The 21,108-nt window shown below is 53.4% G+C and overlaps 1 protein-coding gene across 1 annotated transcript in view; it reads left to right on the top strand.

Moving 5' to 3' along the window:
- LOC135283896 (trichohyalin-like) overlaps positions 1-21,108 on the top strand; it is a 120,858-nt gene that overhangs the window by 20,511 nt on the left and 79,239 nt on the right. Inside the window, exons 12-25 of the mRNA XM_064395045.1 lie at positions 4,198-4,278; positions 4,363-4,464; positions 4,713-4,817; positions 5,006-5,072; positions 5,787-5,899; positions 6,699-6,811; positions 7,786-7,851; positions 8,544-8,595; positions 17,290-17,370; positions 17,455-17,556; positions 17,805-17,909; positions 18,728-18,850; positions 19,791-19,903; positions 20,877-20,942. Coding sequence (XP_064251115.1) covers positions 4,198-4,278; positions 4,363-4,464; positions 4,713-4,817; positions 5,006-5,072; positions 5,787-5,899; positions 6,699-6,811; positions 7,786-7,851; positions 8,544-8,595; positions 17,290-17,370; positions 17,455-17,556; positions 17,805-17,909; positions 18,728-18,850; positions 19,791-19,903; positions 20,877-20,942 — 1,289 coding nt within the window. The remainder of the gene's footprint in view (positions 1-4,197; positions 4,279-4,362; positions 4,465-4,712; positions 4,818-5,005; positions 5,073-5,786; positions 5,900-6,698; positions 6,812-7,785; positions 7,852-8,543; positions 8,596-17,289; positions 17,371-17,454; positions 17,557-17,804; positions 17,910-18,727; positions 18,851-19,790; positions 19,904-20,876; positions 20,943-21,108) is intronic.

The raw sequence follows: 21,108 nt of genomic DNA, 5'->3' as shown, positions 1-21,108 counted from the left end.
AGCATCGGGCCCCCCTCCTACCCCACGGGAGACAGAGAGAGAGAGAGCCAGTGCCTGTGCTGCCTTGGAATTCAGTATCATGGACTGGCAGCACGGCCGGCCAGAAGTGGGGGATGCGGCGAGAGAAGGTGCCCGGCAGCTGTGGGAGTTCTGGGCAGGCAGAGGCCCAGATTTTAACCCCTTTGTAAAATAATGGAAACCTTACAAATACTGATCCTCCTGAATGAGAATGAGAAGATAAAGGTGAAGTATGAAGAAATGGGCAAGTGTGAGGAAAGTTGGTGCATGTGAGAGATGTCAGAAGAGGTGAGAAGAATCCTAGGTGGGCAGAGATGATGGATTGGCCTTGAGCTGGACTCTTTCTTGTATGGCCATGGACAGACCCATGTTCTTCCTGTGACTCAGAGACTGTATTTAGGGGGAGGCAATGCCTTGGAGTCAAGAGTGAAGCAGTGGCGTGAACAGAGATGGCTGAGGAGGGTGTGGGATGCCCTCTGTCTCCAGGAGGGGAAGATCTCTGTTCATGAGGCCCCTCGGCCCCAGGGGTTTAAATCTGGGGGGGACTGGTGTCCTGAATTTGAGAGACTGCTGCTTTTGGAACTGAGTGGAGCATCCTTAAACGGGGAGCCCTAAAAGCAGTCCTGGCCCATGTGCAGTGGTGAGAGCCCTGGACATGGAGGGAAGAAGTCACGAGGGCCGATGTTCTCTGGGTGGTGCCACGAGTGACACGGAAACACAAGAAGTTTCAATTGTGTTTCTGGGGGAAGCCTATGGTGCAAGGGGGGACTCCTCTCTCTCTGATGGATTTGAGGGTTGATTACTTGAGGGGTGATGATGGACTGATTATGTGAGAGATCGTGATGTGGTGGAAATCTATGGTGTTATTTCATTCTGTGGAGAAAATGGAGAGGAGGAGGAGGAGGAATGGATTTGGAGGGTTTTCATTCTTAGTTTTTTGTTTGTTCCTTTTTAGATGTTGTAATTAATAAAATTAGTTTCCTTTATTCCTGAGTTGGAGCCTGCTTTGCTCTGTTCCTGATCACATCTCACAGAAGCCACCAGAGAAAGTGTATATTCATGGAGGCACGGGCACTGTGGCAGAGTCAAACCATGACAGGGTGACAGCATGATACTGTGTCTCCTATTGTCTGCTTTATGCCCAGACATGGGTCCTGTAACTTTAAGCTAGGTCTGAGAGAGGGGTGCAAAGCCAGTGGAATTCTTTTGGTGTGGTTTTCCAACATCCTCCCCCAGGCTCCCTCAGCTGTGTTGTGCAGCACAGACAGAGGGAGTACATCTCGGCTTTCAGCTGGCTTCTTGTTTCTTTGACAATGGCAGAAGTTTTTCCAGGACTGTGGCTTCTTCTCCTGGAACGGTTTTTGCTTTTCCCTGGTCTGAAGCACCAGAACATCGCCGGCAGCCCTGTGCCTTGTCCCGCAGGGGAGGCCTTGGGATGCACATCCCGGCTCTGGACTCGGGAGGAACCGAGCCACGCCTACAGAAAGAGCTCTGAATCCACCAGCCTACCCCACAATGAGAAGGCTTGAATATCTAACATTATTCATTCTTTTTCCCATGCCTGCCTGCACACTGTGTGTTAAATAAACAGCTTTTTTCACTTTCTTCCAAAAATTTCCTTGCTGTGGGAGGGAAGGCGTGCCAAAACCTGTTTTCATTAGAGGAGATGTTTCCTCCTAACTTGTCTCAAATTGAGACATTTCTCAAATAATGTGGGGTGATTTTTGAACCCTGGAGGAAGAACAGTGCACCTCAATTGGTTTTCATGGCCCATCAAGGAACGTTCCAGAAACAAGAGTTGACTTTCAGTTTCAAGGGCAATGCAGAAAGAATCATCCTTAACATCCACAACAGTGGACTCATCAGTTTCCTTAACTGAGGTGAAGAGTGCATAAGGCCTTGCTGCCACTGGGTCTCACACCAGTCTCACACTATTTCCTTGACAGCTCTGACATCTTGTACTGGCCTGTGTTCCTTAGTGTGTGCTTCCTTTACTGGCAGGAGAGGAGTGCTATATTGTGACTCACATTCCCTTAGTGACCCATCTTCCAAAATTTAGCAATTCATTCTTCTAACCCTCTTCTACCTTCTAACTTCAAAGAATAATTGTTCTGCCTGACCAGTCTTCCATCAGGCTCCAACTGAATCCTTACTGGTTCCAGTGTCTTGATTTCCCTGGAATTCCATTGGTGCACACCAACACAGTGACAGTGTTTTCCCCCTCCTCCCACCAGGGATGTGCAGGAGGGAAATACTTGTCCAGCCTTCCCTGCTGAACATTCTGAGCATGCCCTCTCTCAGCCTCTTCCCCCACTTTTGCCATTACCACAATTCCTCCACCAGGAGTTAATAGTGTGTCTGAATGACCTTCCTATAATCCCAGGGCTCTTTGCCTTGAACTCACTGGATTAGGGCATCAGAGGATCTCCCGGAAAAATCTTTGGAGTGCACCGGAGTCCTCTCGATCCCATCAATCCATGGAGCAAAAGAAGGAGGAAAGTTCCACCTGGATCATTAGCAACTGTCACCAAAACCAGGATAGATGAAATCCTCAAAGACTATCCTTTTAGTTTTGGCATGTTGGGCGTTACTTTATTCTCCTCAGGACGAGTGGAGCGGATAGTTCGAGCCACACACATAGAAAAAGCTTTTGACTTAGTTATCTGTTTATGTGCAAACAAAGGAATCAATGGTCATCCATTCTCAATCCCATAATTCTCTTCATTACTTTGCATCCTAACTGCTGTTGGGCTTCACCCATGGAGACTCTCTACCCTGAACTCCTGAGGAGAAAGGAGTCTGTGCCCCAACAACCCTACAGCTCAGCCAGGGGCTCACGGGGCTCCTCCTGCACCCCCAGCATGAGGAACAGCACCCCACTGCTTCCCTGGCAAAGGCTGATCCCAATGGATGCTCCAAACCAGGCCCTGGCTTTGCAGCAGTGAAGCAACTGGCTTAGGTGTAACACACATCTTCAACGGATAAAAAAGAAAGACAATGAGGCTGTACTCTCCTGGGAGACCTTGGAGCATGTTTTGGCAAATAAAAGGACTACAAAAGGGCTGGAGGTGGACTTTGCACAAGGGCCTGACATGGGAACAGCTTCACACTGAGAGAGGGGAGAGATCGGTGGGATATTGGGAAGAAATTCTTCCCTGTGAGCGTGGTGATGCCTTGCCACAGTCTGCACCATTCCTGGAAATGTCCAAGACCAGGTTAGGTGGCACTTGCAGCAACCTGGTCTAGCGGAAAATGTTCCTTGACCTGTCCCTGACCGGGGCTGAAACGAGATGATCTTTTAGGTCCCTTCCAGCCCCAGCCATTCCAAGGCTCCATTAATCTATGACTTCATGAGTCTGGAACCCACTGGTTACCAGGAGCGGAGTGGTGCGTTGCCTGGCAACGGGTGTTGTGATGAGGAGGGCCACCAGCAACCCGGTTCCAGTCCTGCAAGGGACAAGGAAGGAGGAAGGAGCCTGCTGGCTACTCATCCTTTTCCTTATCGCATTTGCTCATTGCTTCTATCACGCCTTTTGTTTAACCCATTTGTCACCAATTTTGCTCATCCCAGACAGGCCCAACTGGGCAGGAAGGCTTGTGACAAATCAGGGACAGAGTGTGTGCAGTCATGGCAACATCCCTGGACACACTCAGCCTCTCCCAGATGCTGGATCTCGCCATTGGGACACCCCAGAAGGGATCTGTTCACTTTGCAGCCTTGAGAAAACTGCTGCAGGCTGTGCTGGAGCACCTGGACGTGCAGTACCTGACAAGTGAGGAGCCATGGCCAGGCCAGCTGAGTGGCCCCTCACTTGCTGATGTGGCCACTTACATAAAACAGATGAAGAAAGAGATGGAAGACTATAAGAAACACACGTCCAAGGTAGAGGCTCTTCCCCGCCCCTGGGCACTCCCCCAGCAGACAGCCCCTCTCTGCTTCCTCACACAGCCGTGCTTGGCTCTGCCCTCACTGCCCTGGCAGAGCCGCTGGCAGGGGCTCTTTGCTGTCTGGATGGGCTTCAGTGCTCTGGCACTGAGCCCGGCTGGGGCAGGTGGCACTGGGACTCTCCCTGCTCACCTGGCTGTGCCATGGGCTGCCCGTGGCAGGGTAGGGCTCTTTGGGGTGTTGCTTCCCAGGCCATCACCTCTGACATCCCTGATTCTTGAACTGCTTTACAGGTTCTTCGCGAGGAATTTGGTGGGATAAAGGCAGAACTCTCCCGCATATCAGAGGACATGAAGAAGTTCCAGGAGGCACAGGTGTGTGGTTCTCAAGGTCATATTTCCAACATGTCTGAGACAGAGACTGTCTACAGACAAGTCTCTGACAATGCTTTCTCCTAGACCCTGATGGTTTCCCAGCATCAGGAGGAGATTGAAAAGTTAAAGGCTGGCCAGCGTCATGTGTCGGAGGAAATGAAGAAGGTCCTGATGTCGCGGGACCAGGTGAGCTGCTGCTGGGAGCAAGTTTTGGGTCTGAGACTGCAGCCCGTACCCTCTGCCCTGCTGGTTGGAAGCTCAGCACTCTTGGCCCTGCTAGATTCATGGACCGTGCTGCCTGCAGAGCCCTGCCAGCCTGGCTGAGCTTGGCCCTGCACTGTCCCTAGTGCTTGGCAAACCACAGCAGGGCTCGAGGGCTTGCGGGTCCCCACTGACCCTCCCAGAGGCTCACTGCCACCACTGCTCTCTCCTAGGACATGACTCTCATCCAGGATCTGCGTGAGGAGGTTGACAAGATAAAGACAACACAGCTCCTCATGGAAGGAGACATAAAGAAGCTTAAGGAGTCTCTTGCCTTAGTGAGCTGTTGGGTCATGTAATCTTTGGGCTCTCATGGGGAACTTCAATGTGGCTCCACAATCAGTTTTTGGTGTCAGGGCCTCAGGCCCAGGTGGAGGACCGTGGGGCTGCCCATGCAGCTAAAGGGCCCACACTCTGGGACAACATGATGGCTGGGCCCTGACTCTACTGTCACTGTCCTTTCCAGATGAAGAAGCTGGAGGAAGACCTTAAAAAGCTGAGGGAGGATATAGCCAAGTGGAAAGAAGAGAGCAGTAAGGAGATCTCTCAGCAAATTGAGTAAGAGGACAGGAGTGGGTTTCATACCCTGGGGGGCTGCAAGGGAGCCCAGATGGTCTGGCTGCATCCTGGTTTGTGGGCACAAGGTGCCCAGCAGCCCTGCAGGGGTAACCCTGCCCTTGCCCCCATCCCGCTGGCCAGGGCTTTGCGGCAGGAGACAAAGCGTGAGCTGCAGAAGATGGGAGAGCAGCAGGAGAGGAGGAATGCCATGCTGGAGCAGATGCTGAATGAGACAGCCGACCAGCTGAATGAGCAGGTGAGGTCCTGGGGGAGCACTCCCACCACTCCTGGCACGGTCCTGTTGCAGCTCCATGCCACATCTTCCTGCTCTGTTGTGCTGTGCTGTAATCTTATGGGAGAGCCAAACTGCCCAAATTGGCCTGGACCAGTCAGTGGCATGGACAGTAATTAAAGCCTTGATGCAAATGTCCTCTTGACATGGTGGGCTCATGGCCACTGAGTCGTGTGTGTTTACCCCTGTGGAGCAAACAGACCCCCCCTTGGGTCAGCACCTTATGTTCTTTCATCCTGGGAGCAGGATCAGGAGCTGAGACAGCAAATGGAAGCCAAGTTTTTGGAGATCCAAAAAGACTTTGAGAAACTCAACTTTACATCAAAGAGCCTCCAAAAGGACTCTCAACAAAAGCAGAGGGATATTGAGGTGTGTGGCTGAAACTCACCCCATTTAGGGTCAGAGCATCCACCAGGAAGACTCCAGGTGGGGGACCACAAGGAATCTCCTGCTGACGACCTCCTCTCAGCACTGTGCTTGTTCCAAGTGCATTTCCCCGATGTTTTCTGGGTACGGGGAGAGGGGTGTGCTCCCGGCTCCTGGGGTGTGCCTCAAGAGGCAGCTCCAACCTTGCTGTGTCATGAGTTCCTTTCTGTGCTGAAAGATGCTGTTCCAGTCTCTGGAGAAGCTGCAGAAGGAGAAGGCAGATCAGCAGGACATGCTGGCAGCAATGGACATGGTACAGTCTAGAGGGGCCTCTGTACCAGCCCAGGGGCTCCCGGGCAGGGTGACAAATGCCCCTTGCCCTTGGGGGATGGGGGGCAGAACTGGTGTGGGGAGGGAGAATTTCCTGAGCTCAGGGGGTCCCTCACCCTCCAGATGGTGGGACCAAGCTCACCAGGCTGACGGGGCAAATGGGGCCACAGCAGCCTGAAAGGGCCATGCTGGCCTGGGGGAAGCACTCCTCCCTCTCCCCTCACACACGCTGGCCCTGCCTGTCCTTCCTCATCCCTTTCCCCACCGCTCTCCTGCTCTTCCCTTCTGCTAGAAGGCGGACAAAGCTGCCTTGGGCAGCAAGGTCAATTGCAGCCAGTTTGAAGAGAACATGGAGGAGCTGGATGAGAGGATGGAGGAGTTGCAGAGCCAGATTTCAGGCCAGGAGCAGCACTGGAATAAGATGCAGCAGCAGTTCAGTGATTCAATGGAGGAGAAGGTGAGGGGTACCTCATCCCCACCTTGAGGAACTGGCACCTTTGGGACTTGGCAGCCTGAGGCAGCATCCCTCTGAGGATCCCCCTCCAGGCTTTTCCCGGGAGAGCTCCATGTCACCTCCTGGGGCAGCTGGCTGAGGCTGTGCACCTGTTCACAGCTGGATCGCCTGGAGCTGAAGACTTTCCGCAAACACCTGGAGGAGTCCTGGAACAGGAACATGGAGGCTCTCGAGAATAGGTTGAGGCGTGAAAACGCCGCTGGGATTAAGAAGTGAGTGTGATGGAGACACTGATGGCTTTGGGGACAGTGATGGTCCCATTCCCTCCAGCTCTCCCACACACTGCCCCTCTGGTCCCCTGCCACGGCACCAATTCTGCTGCTAAATGAACCTCAGAGATGCAGATGAAGCAGCTGCACCTTCTGCTTCCACCAGCAGCAGGTTGCACACAGGCAAGGAAGAACAAGGAGAGGGCACCTGCAGGACAGAGCCCTCCCAAAGCAAAATGGGGCTGTGGGTGCAAAGGCTCCCAGAAGCCAGGCTGGGAGAGGGCAACTGCTCCTCCCAGGCAGGGCTGTGACACGCCGTGTCCCAGAGCTGGATCATGCCCTGCCCTCCTGCCATGCACACAGGGGACTTTGGTGCCCGAGAGGGGCTGCAAGCGCTGCAGGGGCTGCTTGGGATGGTGACATGGGTGCCTGTGGCCTTCCCCTGGCCTCAGCCAGCACCCTGGGGATGGGGAGAAAGAGGCTCAAGAGCCCACGGTTCAGCCTGCAAACGCCGTGACCCTGTGCCGTGAGCTGCCCAGCGCCTGGCTGCTGCCCGCCAGCTGCTGCCTGTGTGCTGCAGGGCTGTGGCCCCAGGAGCTCAGCCAGCCCTCTTCCCTCACCCTCCTCAGGCAGCTGCCAGTGCCTTTCACGTGCCTGTCCTGTGACCGCATGCTCACCGTGCAGGTTCCTGGCCAGTGAGTAGCACCAGGGCATGGGGGCAGCGGGGCTGGCATGGGGGAGATGGGTGCCAGCAGTGACCCTGCTGGGCACAGGGGTGCCAGTGTCTGCTGGGGAGGGGCTGATGTGGGGGCCCCCTCTGCAGCCCTGCCCATCAGCAGGGGCTGTGGGCACTCATCCCAAGGGCTACAGGCAGCGGGATGCCATGGGGTACAATCCCATGGGTTTGTGGGTGCCGCCTCTAACAGGAACAGGTTCTTGGTCCCCTGTCACACCCCTGTGACTCCTGCCCTCCCCAGGTATCCCGAGACACTGCCGTATTTGCAGCCAATGCCCCCCAGCAAGGAGCCACAGCACAGCCAAAGGTAAGGGCCCTGAGGACACATCCCTGGCTCCTGGGGTGCAGCGTAGCCCTGCCACAGCAAGGAGGGCTCTGCACCTGGGCTGGGGGAGAGGAGCCTGGCGGGGCTGGGCAGAGCCAGGGAGCAGAAGGCAGCTGTGGAGGGCCAGTGCTTGCCCCAGGCCTGGGGGGTATTGCATTCCTTGCCTTGCCTGCCCTGTCTCACCCACATCTCTGTCCCAAGGTTGCTGAAAGCACATCTGATGAGCTGTGTCTGTTTTCAATTTGAGCTCACGCTTGGTGGGGAGTTGTATGCCTCCTGTGAAAGGAGTTCCCAAAAACCAAGCTCTGCAGCAGGGACCGACCAGCTCCTGCCAGCTGGTGTCCTGTGCACAGGGACCTGCCACGGCCATGGCCAGCACACCTGGCCGTGGGGACAGAGCCAGCAGATCCAGCCGGGTGGATGGGCTGGGGGCTCCTGCAGCAGGTGGACAGGAGCTGTCAGGGACAGGCCCCTGCAGGCAGCACTGCCAGTCCCCTCCCTGGCACAGCAGGGTGGTGCCCAGAGTGCCACAGGGCTGGGCACTGAGGATCCTCTGCCCCATCCCACAGGAGGCCAGTGGTCCGTGGCGGTGGCTCCCATGTGCCACAGAGCTCTGGCAACCATCAGAGCAGCAGTTTCAAACTGCCACCTGTTCAGGATTCTCCCCGTACGAGTGCATTTCTGCAGGGACTCGTGACCCGCCCCAACAAGGTAGGGATGATGAAGGTGAGGACATGGCACGTGTACTGGGGGCGGGCCAGGCGATGCTGAGGATCCTGGGTGAATTTGTGCCTTCAGTTTCCTCGGGCACAGCTGCTTTGGGAGGGTTGCTAGGGAATGCTGGACTGGACCCTGCCTTTCAGCCAGCTGCTCTCTCCTTCCCAGCCCAGAGTGACCCAGCTGCTGGGCAGGGGTGGACACATGCCGAGGGGCCGCAATGACCAGCTTCCTGTGGTGACCAGGACACTGGATGAGCCAGGTGTGGCCCTGTCAGGGCACGGGGAGCAGGGGGACAAGAGACTGGCTGTCTGCTGGGTCTGCACCTGCTCCCTGCGGGTCTCTGGCCAAGCAGGTGACCCTCCTGCTGCCCCGTTCTGAGCTGGCTGAGCTGACCCAGACGGGGCAGCCCCGGGGCCTGGGGGCTCAGCCTTGCCTCTCCCCCCAGGCCCTGCCACCTCTCGGCATCACCGGCCAGGCACAGCCCCCCGACACGTCTCCAGGGCACCAGGGCTCCTCCAGCCACTCCAGCCCCGGGAGACTTCGACAGCCCTCAAGTAGCTGGACAGGACTGGGAACCCAGTGCTCCACCAGGGACGTCGTCTCAGCAGAGAGTAAACTCTGGGACAATTGTTGTCTGAGAAATAACATTTTCATTGTATTACGTTAATAAAAAACCTTCTGAAAGACACACACAGCCTTTTCCCATTGCCTCTGAAAACACTGGGATAAATCAAAGTGTCCTACACTATTTTTACTATTAGTTATCAGGCATTACTTTATTCCCAGCTCTGGGGTACATAGGAATAGCTCCACTCAGAATGCACACCCACTCTCTAAATTTTTCACTATGTATTTTCAGCAAAACAAGTTAATGCTCATTGCCTGTAAATTACATATTTCTCTTCATTCATTAATCTCCTATCATCCATTTGTTATTGATTTCTCAGTTCTCATGCTGCTGCCAGATGAACAATTGCTTGCTCCTGGCGGGCTCCACACTATGCTCATTTTGCCAAGTCCATGGAACCACACCATCAAAAGCAGGATAAACTTTTACCAAGAGGGGAGTCAATCTACAGCCCATCGATCTAAGCTTTCACTAATTAAATACCCAGCCAGCTATACCAACTTTTCTCCTCATTTGCAAAGAAGCACCATTTCACCACGTGGTCAGGTATGACTGTGGGTTCACCGACCACCCGAGACTGCCAAGGAGACTCCCAGGGCAGAAGAGTGCATGTGCTGAGGGGAGGGAATGTATAGTCATGTCTTGGGGGAAATTATTGCCATATGTATGTTTCTTCTGAGAATAGTTATGAATATGATGACAAATACAGTATTTCAACAGGGGCTTTTCCTGTACACAGCATGTACTCTCTGTGCAGCCATCCCCCATACATCTGGCTTTGCAGTAAAGAATGCCTAATCCCTAATATGAAATTCAAGTCTTTATTTCTTTCTGGTTGTGATAACAATGTTAATTGGTCCACTTTTAATTTAATTAGTCCAGATATTGTTTTCAGTACATGAAGAGTGGAATTCTCCTTGTTCGTTTCTTCTTTACCTCTGGTTTCCACACCTTGTCCTCACACTCTACAAATTCTGTATTCCTGGTGTCCAGTTCTTAGCCCCATTTCTCTATCCCAATCTTTTTTCACTGAATCACGTCAAGTTCATTTAGCAAAACTTAAAAGTTCAGTTATTTTCCCAAATAATGTTCCACTAACAGCAGTTTGAATAAAATCTTGCTACATGCTTCAGTGGAAAACTGCACTGCTTATGATTAAGTGAAGCCATTATTAACAGAGTTAACGAAAACAAATAACTGGAATAGCGAATTAAAAAGTTATATCATTTCCAACAATTCCCCCTTTTGAAACTACTCTTAATTATTTCATTTAGGATTACTTCCATTAAATCATTGGATATTTAGAAAGACTTAAGACACTAAAATGCAATAATTCCTATTAAACTACTTAGTAAAACTTTTTGGCAAAACTTATACTATTTTAGATCCAGGGCCATTCAATTTTGCCAGCATTTTGTCTTGGGCTTGTTATTCTGGGGTTACATTTGAAAGGTCACACATTTTGGTACAGCAACTATTGGGATGCTTTTCTCTGCCAGCCCTTTAGCAGCTTTATCTGCCAGTCGGTTTCCTACACTAACTGATGTATTTCCTAATGGATGAGCTTTACAATGCATGAGAGCCACTTGGGCTGGTACCTGAACACTTTCTAGTAATTGTCTGGTAATGTCTCCACCTTTGACAGAGGATCCTTGTGCTGAAAGGAGCCCTCCTTTGTTCCAGAGAGCTCCGTGGGCAGGTACTGCTCCAAAGGCACGGTTAGCATTAGCCCATGTGTTCCCATTCTTCCCCTGAGACAATTCCAGGCTGCCATAGACTGAGCAGCTCAGCCCTGTGTGCAGAGGTGGTAAGAGGTAATGGGACGGCTTGGATTGGGCCCTACTGCACAGCCAAACTTCTGCTTTCCTTTGCTCACAAAGCTGCTCCCACCTGTGGACAATTGCGAGGCCGGATCTTCTACCGGAGGATCTCCTCTGCTGGAGTGAAGCTGCTCAGTCGTTGGAACACAGGCATGTTGTGAGGCTTCTTGACTTTCTGGTACAGATTCCAGGAACGTGGCTGGGTGCAAGGCAAAGGAGTTGTTTGCAGTTCCCCATCATCCTGCTCCAACAAGACAACTTGATACTTCAGCATTCGACTTGGGGGTCACCAGTGGCCTCCTTTGTGTTCTAGAACAGAGAGGACCAAGGGGGGAACATGAGCAGTCATTATCTGGCCCATGGTCCATTCGGGGCTTCTTGGATTAAAGCGCAGCTCCTGCTCCAAGTCAAAGGCAGTTAAGGGACATCCCTTAACTTACACTGTCCACTTGTTTGGAAAAATATCTTATGGCCCTTTTCCATGTGCATAACCTCTGAGCTAACACCCGTAGTGCAACACGTCAGTGCTCATGAACAATCTGCTCAAGAGGCTTGCTCAAGTCAGGTAATGCCTGTGCTGGGCTGGCATTAGAGCTCTCTTGGGGTCTCTGAAAGCCTCTGGCATTCTGGGGTCCACTGTAGCACCTCCTTGGTGTAGCACCTCCTTGGGCGATTCTCAGGGTCTCATATAAAGGTCTTACCCATAGGCCAGAATTAAAAATCCTGAGCCCACACCAACCACCCATTCCTAGAAATATTCCTAACTTGCAAACAGACCTTGGCTCTGGAGTTTCACAAATCCCCTCCACCCTTTTGGTTGCAAGGCTTTGCTGTCCCTGGGAAATGAGCCTCAGGTAGGTTTGGCATTAGGGCACTTCTTTGACACTTTGGGCCTTCTTCTTGGATACCCTGTAACTGGCTTGTCTCAGAATGTTCAGGAAACTTAAGAGTCATTTCAATGCATCCAGCATGAGTTCCATTAGCAATTAAAGTATCACCTGCATACTGCAGCAAAGGGGTATCTTCATTCTCCTTTTCCCATTCTGAAGTGACTGCCAGAGCCCTGGCCAGCTCTTAGAACTCCAGCACCCCACCAGCAATAGGGATCTGCCTGGGTATGGGGATTTACCAGAGACAGAACCTTTACAGCCACTTGCTCTAAGATGCCAGATAGAAGCCACATCAGGAACCAGGCAGAGGAGAAAGCTGTCTGTCTAGATGTTCCACAAGGAACAGCTTATTCCAGGAGAAAGGAGCTCACACAAAGAGCCCCAGGCACTCCTGTGCAAGGGGCTTTGTACAGATACAAATCAGGGGGTGGATACAAACAGCAAACCAATAGGGAATCCTCAGGGGAGGAGTGAGGGGATTACATCAAGCATCTGGGGCCAGTTGGGGTAGGAGGGTGCAGAGGATGGCTCACATGCGCCAATGGGGCTTCCAGGAGTAGGGGGATTCCAAAGGGATGTTGCGAACAGGGATTGGCCTGAGAGTTAACGGGCAGAGAAGGTTCAGGAATAAGGGGCTCAGTTGCCTTGACAGGCAGGGAAAGAGCTGGAACAAGGGGTGGAGAATGACATGAGGGGCAGCTTTGAGGGAGGGTAAAACCCAGGAGTAAACCATCTCAGGGAGAACATGAGGGCACGAGGACAGAACGATGCACTTAAAAAGGAATCAATAAGATAAATTCAAAGCGCAACACCATCCCTCCAATTCTTTTGTCAATTGGTTTTTGTCTTGGGGTGTGTCGTGGGTTAAGACGGAAGTGAGTTTTTTGGGAGGTTGTGGTCAAACCAGTCAGTGCTTGGATTTGAATATTGGCACCTGGTTTGGCCACCGAAGGTATGGACTGCCTCTGAGAACACAGGGGGTTAAAAGCAAGAACTGCCAGGAGAACTCTCTCTTAGTTTCAGTCTGTAAAGGAGCTCAGAGCTCCCCTGCCCAGCCTGGGCTGGCTGGGGGAGGGAAGCCATGCGGCCGGGTGAGGTAGGCCGGAGCCTCGGGCAGAGGAGGGGAGTGAAGGCCTTGCAAGATGGAAGGGTGGAGGAGACTGAGAAGCATCAGGCCCCCCTCCTACCCCACGGGAGACAGAGAGAGAGAGAGCCAGTGCCTGTGCTGCCTTGGAATTCAGTATCATGGACTGGCAGCACGGCCGGCCAGAAGTGGGGGATGCGGCGAGAGAAGGTGCCCGGCAGCTGTGGGAGTTCTGGGCAGGCAGAGGCCCAGATTTTAACCCCTTTGTAAAATAATGGAAACCTTACAAATACTGATCCTCCTGAATGAGAATGAGAAGATAAAGGTGAAGTATGAAGAAATGGGCAAGTGTGAGGAAAGTTGGTGCACGTGAGAGATGTCAGAAGAGGTGAGAAGAATCCTAGGTGGGCAGAGATGATGGATTGGCCTTGAGCTGGACTCTTTCTTGTATGGCCATGGACAGACCCATGTTCTTCCTGTGACTCAGAGACTGTATTTAGGGGGAGGCAATGCCTTGGAGTCAAGAGTGAAGCAGTGGCGGGAACAGAGATGGCTGAGGAGGGTGTGGGATGCCCTCTGTCTCCAGGAGGGGAAGATCTCTGTTCATGAGGCCCCTCGGCCCCAGGGGTTTAAATCTGGGGGGGACTGGTGTCCTGAATTTGAGAGACTGCTGCTTTTGGAACTGAGTGGAGCATCCTTAAACGGGGAGCCCTAAAAGCAGTCCTGGCCCATGTGCAGTGGTGAGAGCACTGGACATGGAGGGAAGAAGTCACGAGGGCTGATGTTCTCTGGGTGGTGCCACGAGTGACACGGAAACACAAGAAGTTTCAATTGTGTTTCTGGGGGAAGCCTATAGTGCAAGGGGGGACTCCTCTCTCTCTGATGGATTTGAGGGTTGATTACTTGAGGGGTGATGATGGACTGATTATGTGAGAGATCGTGATGTGGTGGAAATCTATGGTGTTATTTCATTCTGTGGAGAAAATGGAGTGGAGGAGGAGGAGGAATGGATTTGGAGGGTTTTCATTCTTAGTTTTTTGTTTGTTCCTTTTTAGATGTTGTAATTAATAAAATTAGTTTCCTTTATTCCTGAGTTGGAGCCTGCTTTGCTCTGTTCCTGATCACATCTCACAGAAGCCACCAGAGAAAGTGTATATTCATGGAGGCACTGGCACTGTGGCAGAGTCAAACCATGACAGGGTGACAGCATGATACTGTGTCTCCTATTGTCTGCTTTATGCCCAGACATGGGTCCTGTAACTTTAAGCTAGGTCTGAGAGAGGGGTGCAAAGCCAGTGGAATTCTTTTGGTGTGGTTTTCCAACATCCTCCCCCAGGCTCCCTCAGCTGTGTTGTGCAGCACAGACAGAGGGAGTACATCTCGGCTTTCAGCTGGCTTCTTGTTTCTTTGACAATGGCAGAAGTTTTTCCAGGACTGTGGCTTCTTCTCCTGGAACGGTTTTTGCTTTTCCCTGGTCTGAAGCACCAGAACATCGCCGGCAGCCCTGTGCCTTGGCCCGCAGGGGAGGCCCTGGGATGCACATCCCCGCTCTGGACTCGGGAGGAGCCGAGCCACGCCTACAGAAAGAGCTCTGAATCCACCAGCCTACCCCACAATGAGAAGGCTTGAATATCTAACATTATTCATTCTTTTTCCCATGCCTGCCTGCACACTGTGTGTTAAATAAACAGCTTTTTTCACTTTCTTCCAAAAATTTCCTTGCTGTGGGAGGCAAGGCGTGCCAAAACCTGTTTTCGTTAGAGGAGATGTTTCCTCCTAACTTGTCTCAAATTGAGACATTTCTCAAATAATGTGGGGTGATTTTTGAACCCTGGAGGAAGAACAGTCCACCTCAATTGGTTTTCATGGCCCATCAAGGAACGTTCCAGAAACAAGAGTTGACTTTCAGTTTCAAGGGCAATGCAGAAAGAATCATCCTTAACATCCACAACAGTGGACTCATCAGTTTCCTTAACTGAGGTGAAGAGTGTATAAGGCCTTGCTGCCACTGGGTCTCACACCAGTCTCACACTATTTCCTTGACAGCTCTGACATCTTGTACTGGCCTGTGTTCCTTAGTGTGTGCTTCCTTTACTGGCAGGAGAGGAGTGCTATATTGTGACTCACATTCCCTTAGTGACCCATCTTCCAAAATTTAGCAATTCATTCTTCTAACCCTCTTCTACCTTCTAACTTCAAAGAATAATTGTTCTGCCTGACCAGTCTTCCATCAGGCTCCAACTGAATCCTTACTGGTTCCAGTGTCTTGATTTCCCTGGAATTCCATTGGTGCACACCAACACAGTGACAGTGTTTTCCCCCTCCTCCCACCAGGGATGTGCAGGAGGGAAATACTTGTCCAGCCTTCCCTGCTGAACATTCTGAGCATGCCCTCTCTCAGCCTCTTCCCCCACTTTTGCCATTACCACAATTCCTCCACCAGGAGTTAATAGTGTGTCTGAATGACCTTCCTATAATCCCAGGGCTCTTTGCCTTGAACTCACTGGATTAGGGCATCAGAGGATCTCCCGGAAAAATCTTTGGAGTGCACTGGAGTCCTCTCGATCCCATCAATCCATGGAGCAAAAGAAGGAGGAAAGTTCCACCTGGGTCATTAGCAACTGTCACCAAAACCAGGATAGATGAAATCCTCAAAGACTATCCTTTTAGTTTTGGCAAGTTGGGCGTTACTTTATTCTCCTCAGGACGAGTGGAGCGGATAGTTCAAGCCACACACATAGAAAAAGCTTTTGACTTAGTTATCTGTCTTTTGCAAACAAAGGAATCAATGGTCATCCATTCTCAATCACATAATTCTCTTCATTACTTTGCATCCTAACTGCTGTTGGGCTTCACCCATGGAGACTCTCTACCCTGAACTCCTGAGGAGAAAGGAGTCTGTGCCCCAACAACCCTACAGCTCAGCCAGGGGCTCACGGGGCTCCTCCTGCACCCCCAGCATGAGGAACAGCACCCCACTGCTTCCCTGGCAAAGGCTGATCCCAATGGATGCTCCAAACCAGGCCCTGGCTTTGCAGCAGTGAAGCAACTGGCTTAGGTGTAACACACATCTTCAACGGATAAAAAAGAAAGACAATGAGGCTGTACTCTCCTGGGAGACCTTGGAGCATGTTTTGGCAAATAAAAGGACTACAAAAGGGCTGGAGGTGGACTTTGCACAAGGGCCTGACATGGGAGCAGCTTCACACTGAGAGAGGGGAGAGATCGGTGGGATATTGGGAAGAAATTCTTCCCTGTGAGCGTGGTGATGCCTTGCCACAGTCTGCACCATTCCTGGAAATGTCCAAGACCAGGTTAGGTGGCACTTGCAGCAACCTGGTCTAGCGGAAAATGTTCCTTGACCTGTCCCTGACCGGGGCTGAAACGAGATGATCTTTTAGGTCCCTTCCAGCCCCAGCCATTCCAAGGCTCCATTAATCTATGACTTCATGAGTCTGGAACCCACTGGTTACCAGGAGCGGAGTGGTGCGTTGCCTGGCAACGGGTGTTGTGATGAGGAGGGCCACCAGCAACCCGGTTCCAGTCCTGCAAGGGACAAGGAGGGAGGAAGGAGCCTGCTGGCTACTCATCCTTTTCCTTATCGCATTTGCTCATTGCTTCTATCACGCCTTTTGTTTAACCCATTTGTCACCAATTTTGCTCATCCCAGACAGGCCCAACTGGGCAGGAAGGCTTGTGACAAATCAGGGACAGTGTGTGTGCAGTCATGGCAACATCCCTGGACACACTCAGCCTCTCCCAGATGCTGGATCTCGCCATTGGGACACCCCAGAAGGGATCTGTTCACTTTGCAGCCTTGAGAAAACTGCTGCAGGCTGTGCTGGAGCACCTGGATGTGCAGTACCTGACAAGTGAGGAGCCATGGCCAGGCCAGCTGAGTGGCCCCTCACTTGCTGATGTGGCCACTTACATAAAACAGATGAAGAAAGAGATGGAAGACTATAAGAAACACACGTCCAAGGTAGAGGCTCTTCCCCGCCCCTGGGCACTCCCCCAGCAGACAGCCCCTCTCTGCTTCCTCACACAGCCGTGCTTGGCTCTGCCCTCACTGCCCTGGCAGAGCCGCTGGCAGGGGCTCTTTGCTGTCTGGATGGGCTTCAGTGCTCTGGCACTGAGCCCGGCTGGGGCAGGTGGCACTGGGACTCTCCCTGCTCACCTGGCTGTGCCATGGGCTGCCCGTGGCAGGGTAGGGCTCTTTGGGGTGTTGCTTCCCAGGCCATCACCTCTGACATCCCTGATTCTTGAACTGCTTTACAGGTTCTTCGCGAGGAATTTGGTGGGATAAAGGCAGAACTCTCCCGCATATCAGAGGACATGAAGAAGTTCCAGGAGGCACAGGTGTGTGGTTCTCAAGGTCATATTTCCAACATGTCTGAGACAGAGACTGTCTACAGACAAGTCTCTGACAATGCTTTCTCCTAGACCCTGATGGTTTCCCAGCATCAGGAGGAGATTGAAAAGTTAAAGGCTGGCCAGCGTCATGTGTCGGAGGAAATGAAGAAGGTCCTGATGTCGCGGGACCAGGTGAGCTGCTGCTGGGAGCAAGTTTTGGGTCTGAGACTGCAGCCCGTACCCTCTGCCCTGCTGGTTGGAAGCTCAGCACTCTTGGCCCTGCTAGATTCATGGACCGTGCTGCCTGCAGAGCCCTGCCAGCCTGGCTGAGCTTGGCCCTGCACTGTCCCTAGTGCTTGGCAAACCACAGCAGGGCTCGAGGGCTTGCGGGTCCCCACTGACCCTCCCAGAGGCTCACTGCCACCACTGCTCTCTCCTAGGACATGACTCTCATCCAGGATCTGCGTGAGGAGGTTGACAAGATAAAGACAACACAGCTCCTCATGGAAGGAGACATAAAGAAGCTTAAGGAGTCTCTTGCCTTAGTGAGCTGTTGGGTCATGTAATCTTTGGGCTCTCATGGGGAACTTCAATGTGGCTCCACAATCAGTTTTTGGTGTCAGGGCCTCAGGCCCAGGTGGAGGACCGTGGGGCTGCCCATGCAGCTAAAGGGCCCACACTCTGGGACAACATGATGGCTGGGCCCTGACTCTACTGTCACTGTCCTTTCCAGATGAAGAAGCTGGAGGAAGACCTTAAAAAGCTGAGGGAGGATATAGCCAAGTGGAAAGAAGAGAGCAGTAAGGAGATCTCTCAGCAAATTGAGTAAGAGGACAAGAGTGGGTTTCATACCCTGGGGGGCTGCAAGGGAGCCCAGATGGTCTGGCTGCATCCTGGTTTGTGGGCACAAGGTGCCCAGCAGCCCTGCAGGGGTAACCCTGCCCTTGCCCCCATCCCGCTGGCCAGGGCTTTGCGGCAGGAGACAAAGCGTGAGCTGCAGAAGATGGGAGAGCAGCAGGAGAGGAGGAATGCCATGCTGGAGCAGATGCTGAATGAGACAGCCGACCAGCTGAATGAGCAGGTGAGGTCCTGGGGGAGCACTCCCACCACTCCTGGCACGGTCCTGTTGCAGCTCCATGCCACATCTTCCTGCTCTGTTGTGCTGTGCTGTAATCTTATGGGAGAGCCAAACTGCCCAAATTGGCCTGGACCAGTCAGTGGCATGGACAGTAATTAAAGCCTTGATGCAAATGTCCTCTTGACATGGTGGGCTCATGGCCACTGAGTCGTGTGTGTTTACCCCTGTGGAGCAAACAGACCCCCCCTTGGGTCAGCACCTTATGTTCTTTCATCCTGGGAGCAGGATCAGGAGCTGAGACAGCAAATGGAAGCCAAGTTTTTGGAGATCCAAAAAGACTTTGAGAAACTCAACTTTACATCAAAGAGCCTCCAAAAGGACTCTCAACAAAAGCAGAGGGATATTGAGGTGTGTGGCTGAAACTCACCCCATTTAGGGTCAGAGCATCCACCAGGAAGACTCCAGGTGGGGGACCACAAGGAATCTCCTGCTGACGACCTCCTCTCAGCACTGTGCTTGTTCCAAGTGCATTTCCCCGATGTTTTCTGGGTACGGGGAGAGGGGTGTGCTCCCGGCTCCTGGGGTGTGCCTCAAGAGGCAGCTCCAACCTTGCTGTGTCATGAGTTCCTTTCTGTGCTGAAAGATGCTGTTCCAGTCTCTGGAGAAGCTGCAGAAGGAGAAGGCAGATCAGCAGGACATGCTGGCAGCAATGGACATGGTACAGTCTAGAGGGGCCTCTGTACCAGCCCAGGGGCTCCCGGGCAGGGTGACAAATGCCCCTTGCCCTTGGGGGATGGGGGGCAGAACTGGTGTGGGGAGGGAGAATTTCCTGAGCTCAGGGGGTCCCTCACCCTCCAGATGGTGGGACCAAGCTCACCAGGCTGACGGGGCAAATGGGGCCACAGCAGCCTGAAAGGGCCATGCTGGCCTGGGGGAAGCACTCCTCCCTCTCCCCTCACACACGCTGGCCCTGCCTGTCCTTCCTCATCCCTTTCCCCACCGCTCTCCTGCTCTTCCCTTCTGCTAGAAGGCGGACAAAGCTGCCTTGGGCAGCAAGGTCAATTGCAGCCAGTTTGAAGAGAACATGGAGGAGCTGGATGAGAGGATGGAGGAGTTGCAGAGCCAGATTTCAGGCCAGGAGCAGCACTGGAATAAGATGCAGCAGCAGTTCAGTGATTCAATGGAGGAGAAGGTGAGGGGTACCTCATCCCCACCTTGAGGAACTGGCACCTTTGGGACTTGGCAGCCTGAGGCAGCATCCCTCTGAGGATCCCCCTCCAGGCTTTTCCCGGGAGAGCTCCATGTCACCTCCTGGGGCAGCTGGCTGAGGCTGTGCACCTGTTCACAGCTGGATCGCCTGGAGCTGAAGACTTTCCGCAAACACCTGGAGGAGTCCTGGAACAGGAACATGGAGGATCTCGAGAATAGGTTGAGGCGTGAAAACGCCGCTGGGATTAAGAAGTGAGTGTGATGGAGACACTGATGGCTTTGGGGACAGTGATGGTCCCATTCCCTCCAGCTCTCCCACACACTGCCCCTCTGGTCCCCTGCCACGGCACCAATTCTGCTGCTAAATGAACCTCAGAGATGCAGATGAAGCAGCTGCACCTTCTGCTTCCACCAGCAGCAGGTTGCACACAGGCAAGGAAGAACAAGGAGAGGGCACCTGCAGGACAGAGCCCTCCCAAAGCAAAATGGGGCTGTGGGTGCAAAGGCTCCCAGAAGCCAGGCTGGGAGAGGGCAACTGCTCCTCCCAGGCAGGGCTGTGACACGCCGTGTCCCAGAGCTGGATCATGCCCTGCCCTCCTGCCATGCACACAGGGGACTTTGGTGCCCGAGAGGGGCTGCAAGCGCTGCAGGGGCTGCTTGGGATGGTGACATGGGTGCCTGTGGCCTTCCCCTGGCCTCAGCCAGCACCCTGGGGATGGGGAGAAAGAGGCTCAAGAGCCCACGGTTCAGCCTGCAAACGCCGTGACCCTGTGCCGTGAGCTGCCCAGCGCCTGGCTGCTGCCCGCCAGCTGCTGCCTGTGTGCTGCAGGGCTGTGGCCCCAGGAGCTCAGCCAGCCCTCTTCCCTCACCCTCCTCAGGCAGCTGCCAGTGCCTTTCACGTGCCTGTCCTGTGACCGCATGCTCACCGTGCAGGTTCCTGGCCAGTGAGTAGCACCAGGGCATGGGGCAGCGGGGCTGGCATGGGGGAGATGGGTGCCAGCAGTGACCCTGCTGGGCACAGGGGTGCCAGTGTCTGCTGGGGAGGGGCTGATGTGGGGGCCCCCTCTGCAGCCCTGTCCATCAGCAGGGGCTGTGGGCACTCATCCCAAGGGCTACAGGCAGCGGGATGCCATGGGGTACAATCCCATGGGTTTGTGGGTGCCGCCTCTAACAGGAACAGGTTTTTGGTCCCCTGTCACACCCCTGTGACTCCTGCCCTCCCCAGGTATCCTGAGACACTGCCGTATTTGCAGCCAATGCCCCCCAGCAAGGAGCCACAGCACAGCCAAAGGTAAGGGCCCTGAGGACACATCCCTGGCTCCTGGGGTGCAGCGTAGCCCTGCCACAGCAAGGAGGGCTCTGCACCTGGGCTGGGGCAGAGGAGCCTGGCGGGGCTGGGCAGAGCTGGGGAGCAGAAGGCAGCTGTGGAGGGCCAGTGCTTGCCCCAGGCCTGGGGG

The sequence above is a fragment of the Passer domesticus genome, chromosome 19 (genome assembly GCF_036417665.1).
Source record: "Passer domesticus isolate bPasDom1 chromosome 19, bPasDom1.hap1, whole genome shotgun sequence".
In the NCBI taxonomy this organism is placed as follows: Eukaryota; Metazoa; Chordata; class Aves; order Passeriformes; family Passeridae; genus Passer; species Passer domesticus.
Note: the sequence above shows the minus strand (reverse complement) of the source record. Positions and strands in the feature narration are given on the sequence as shown.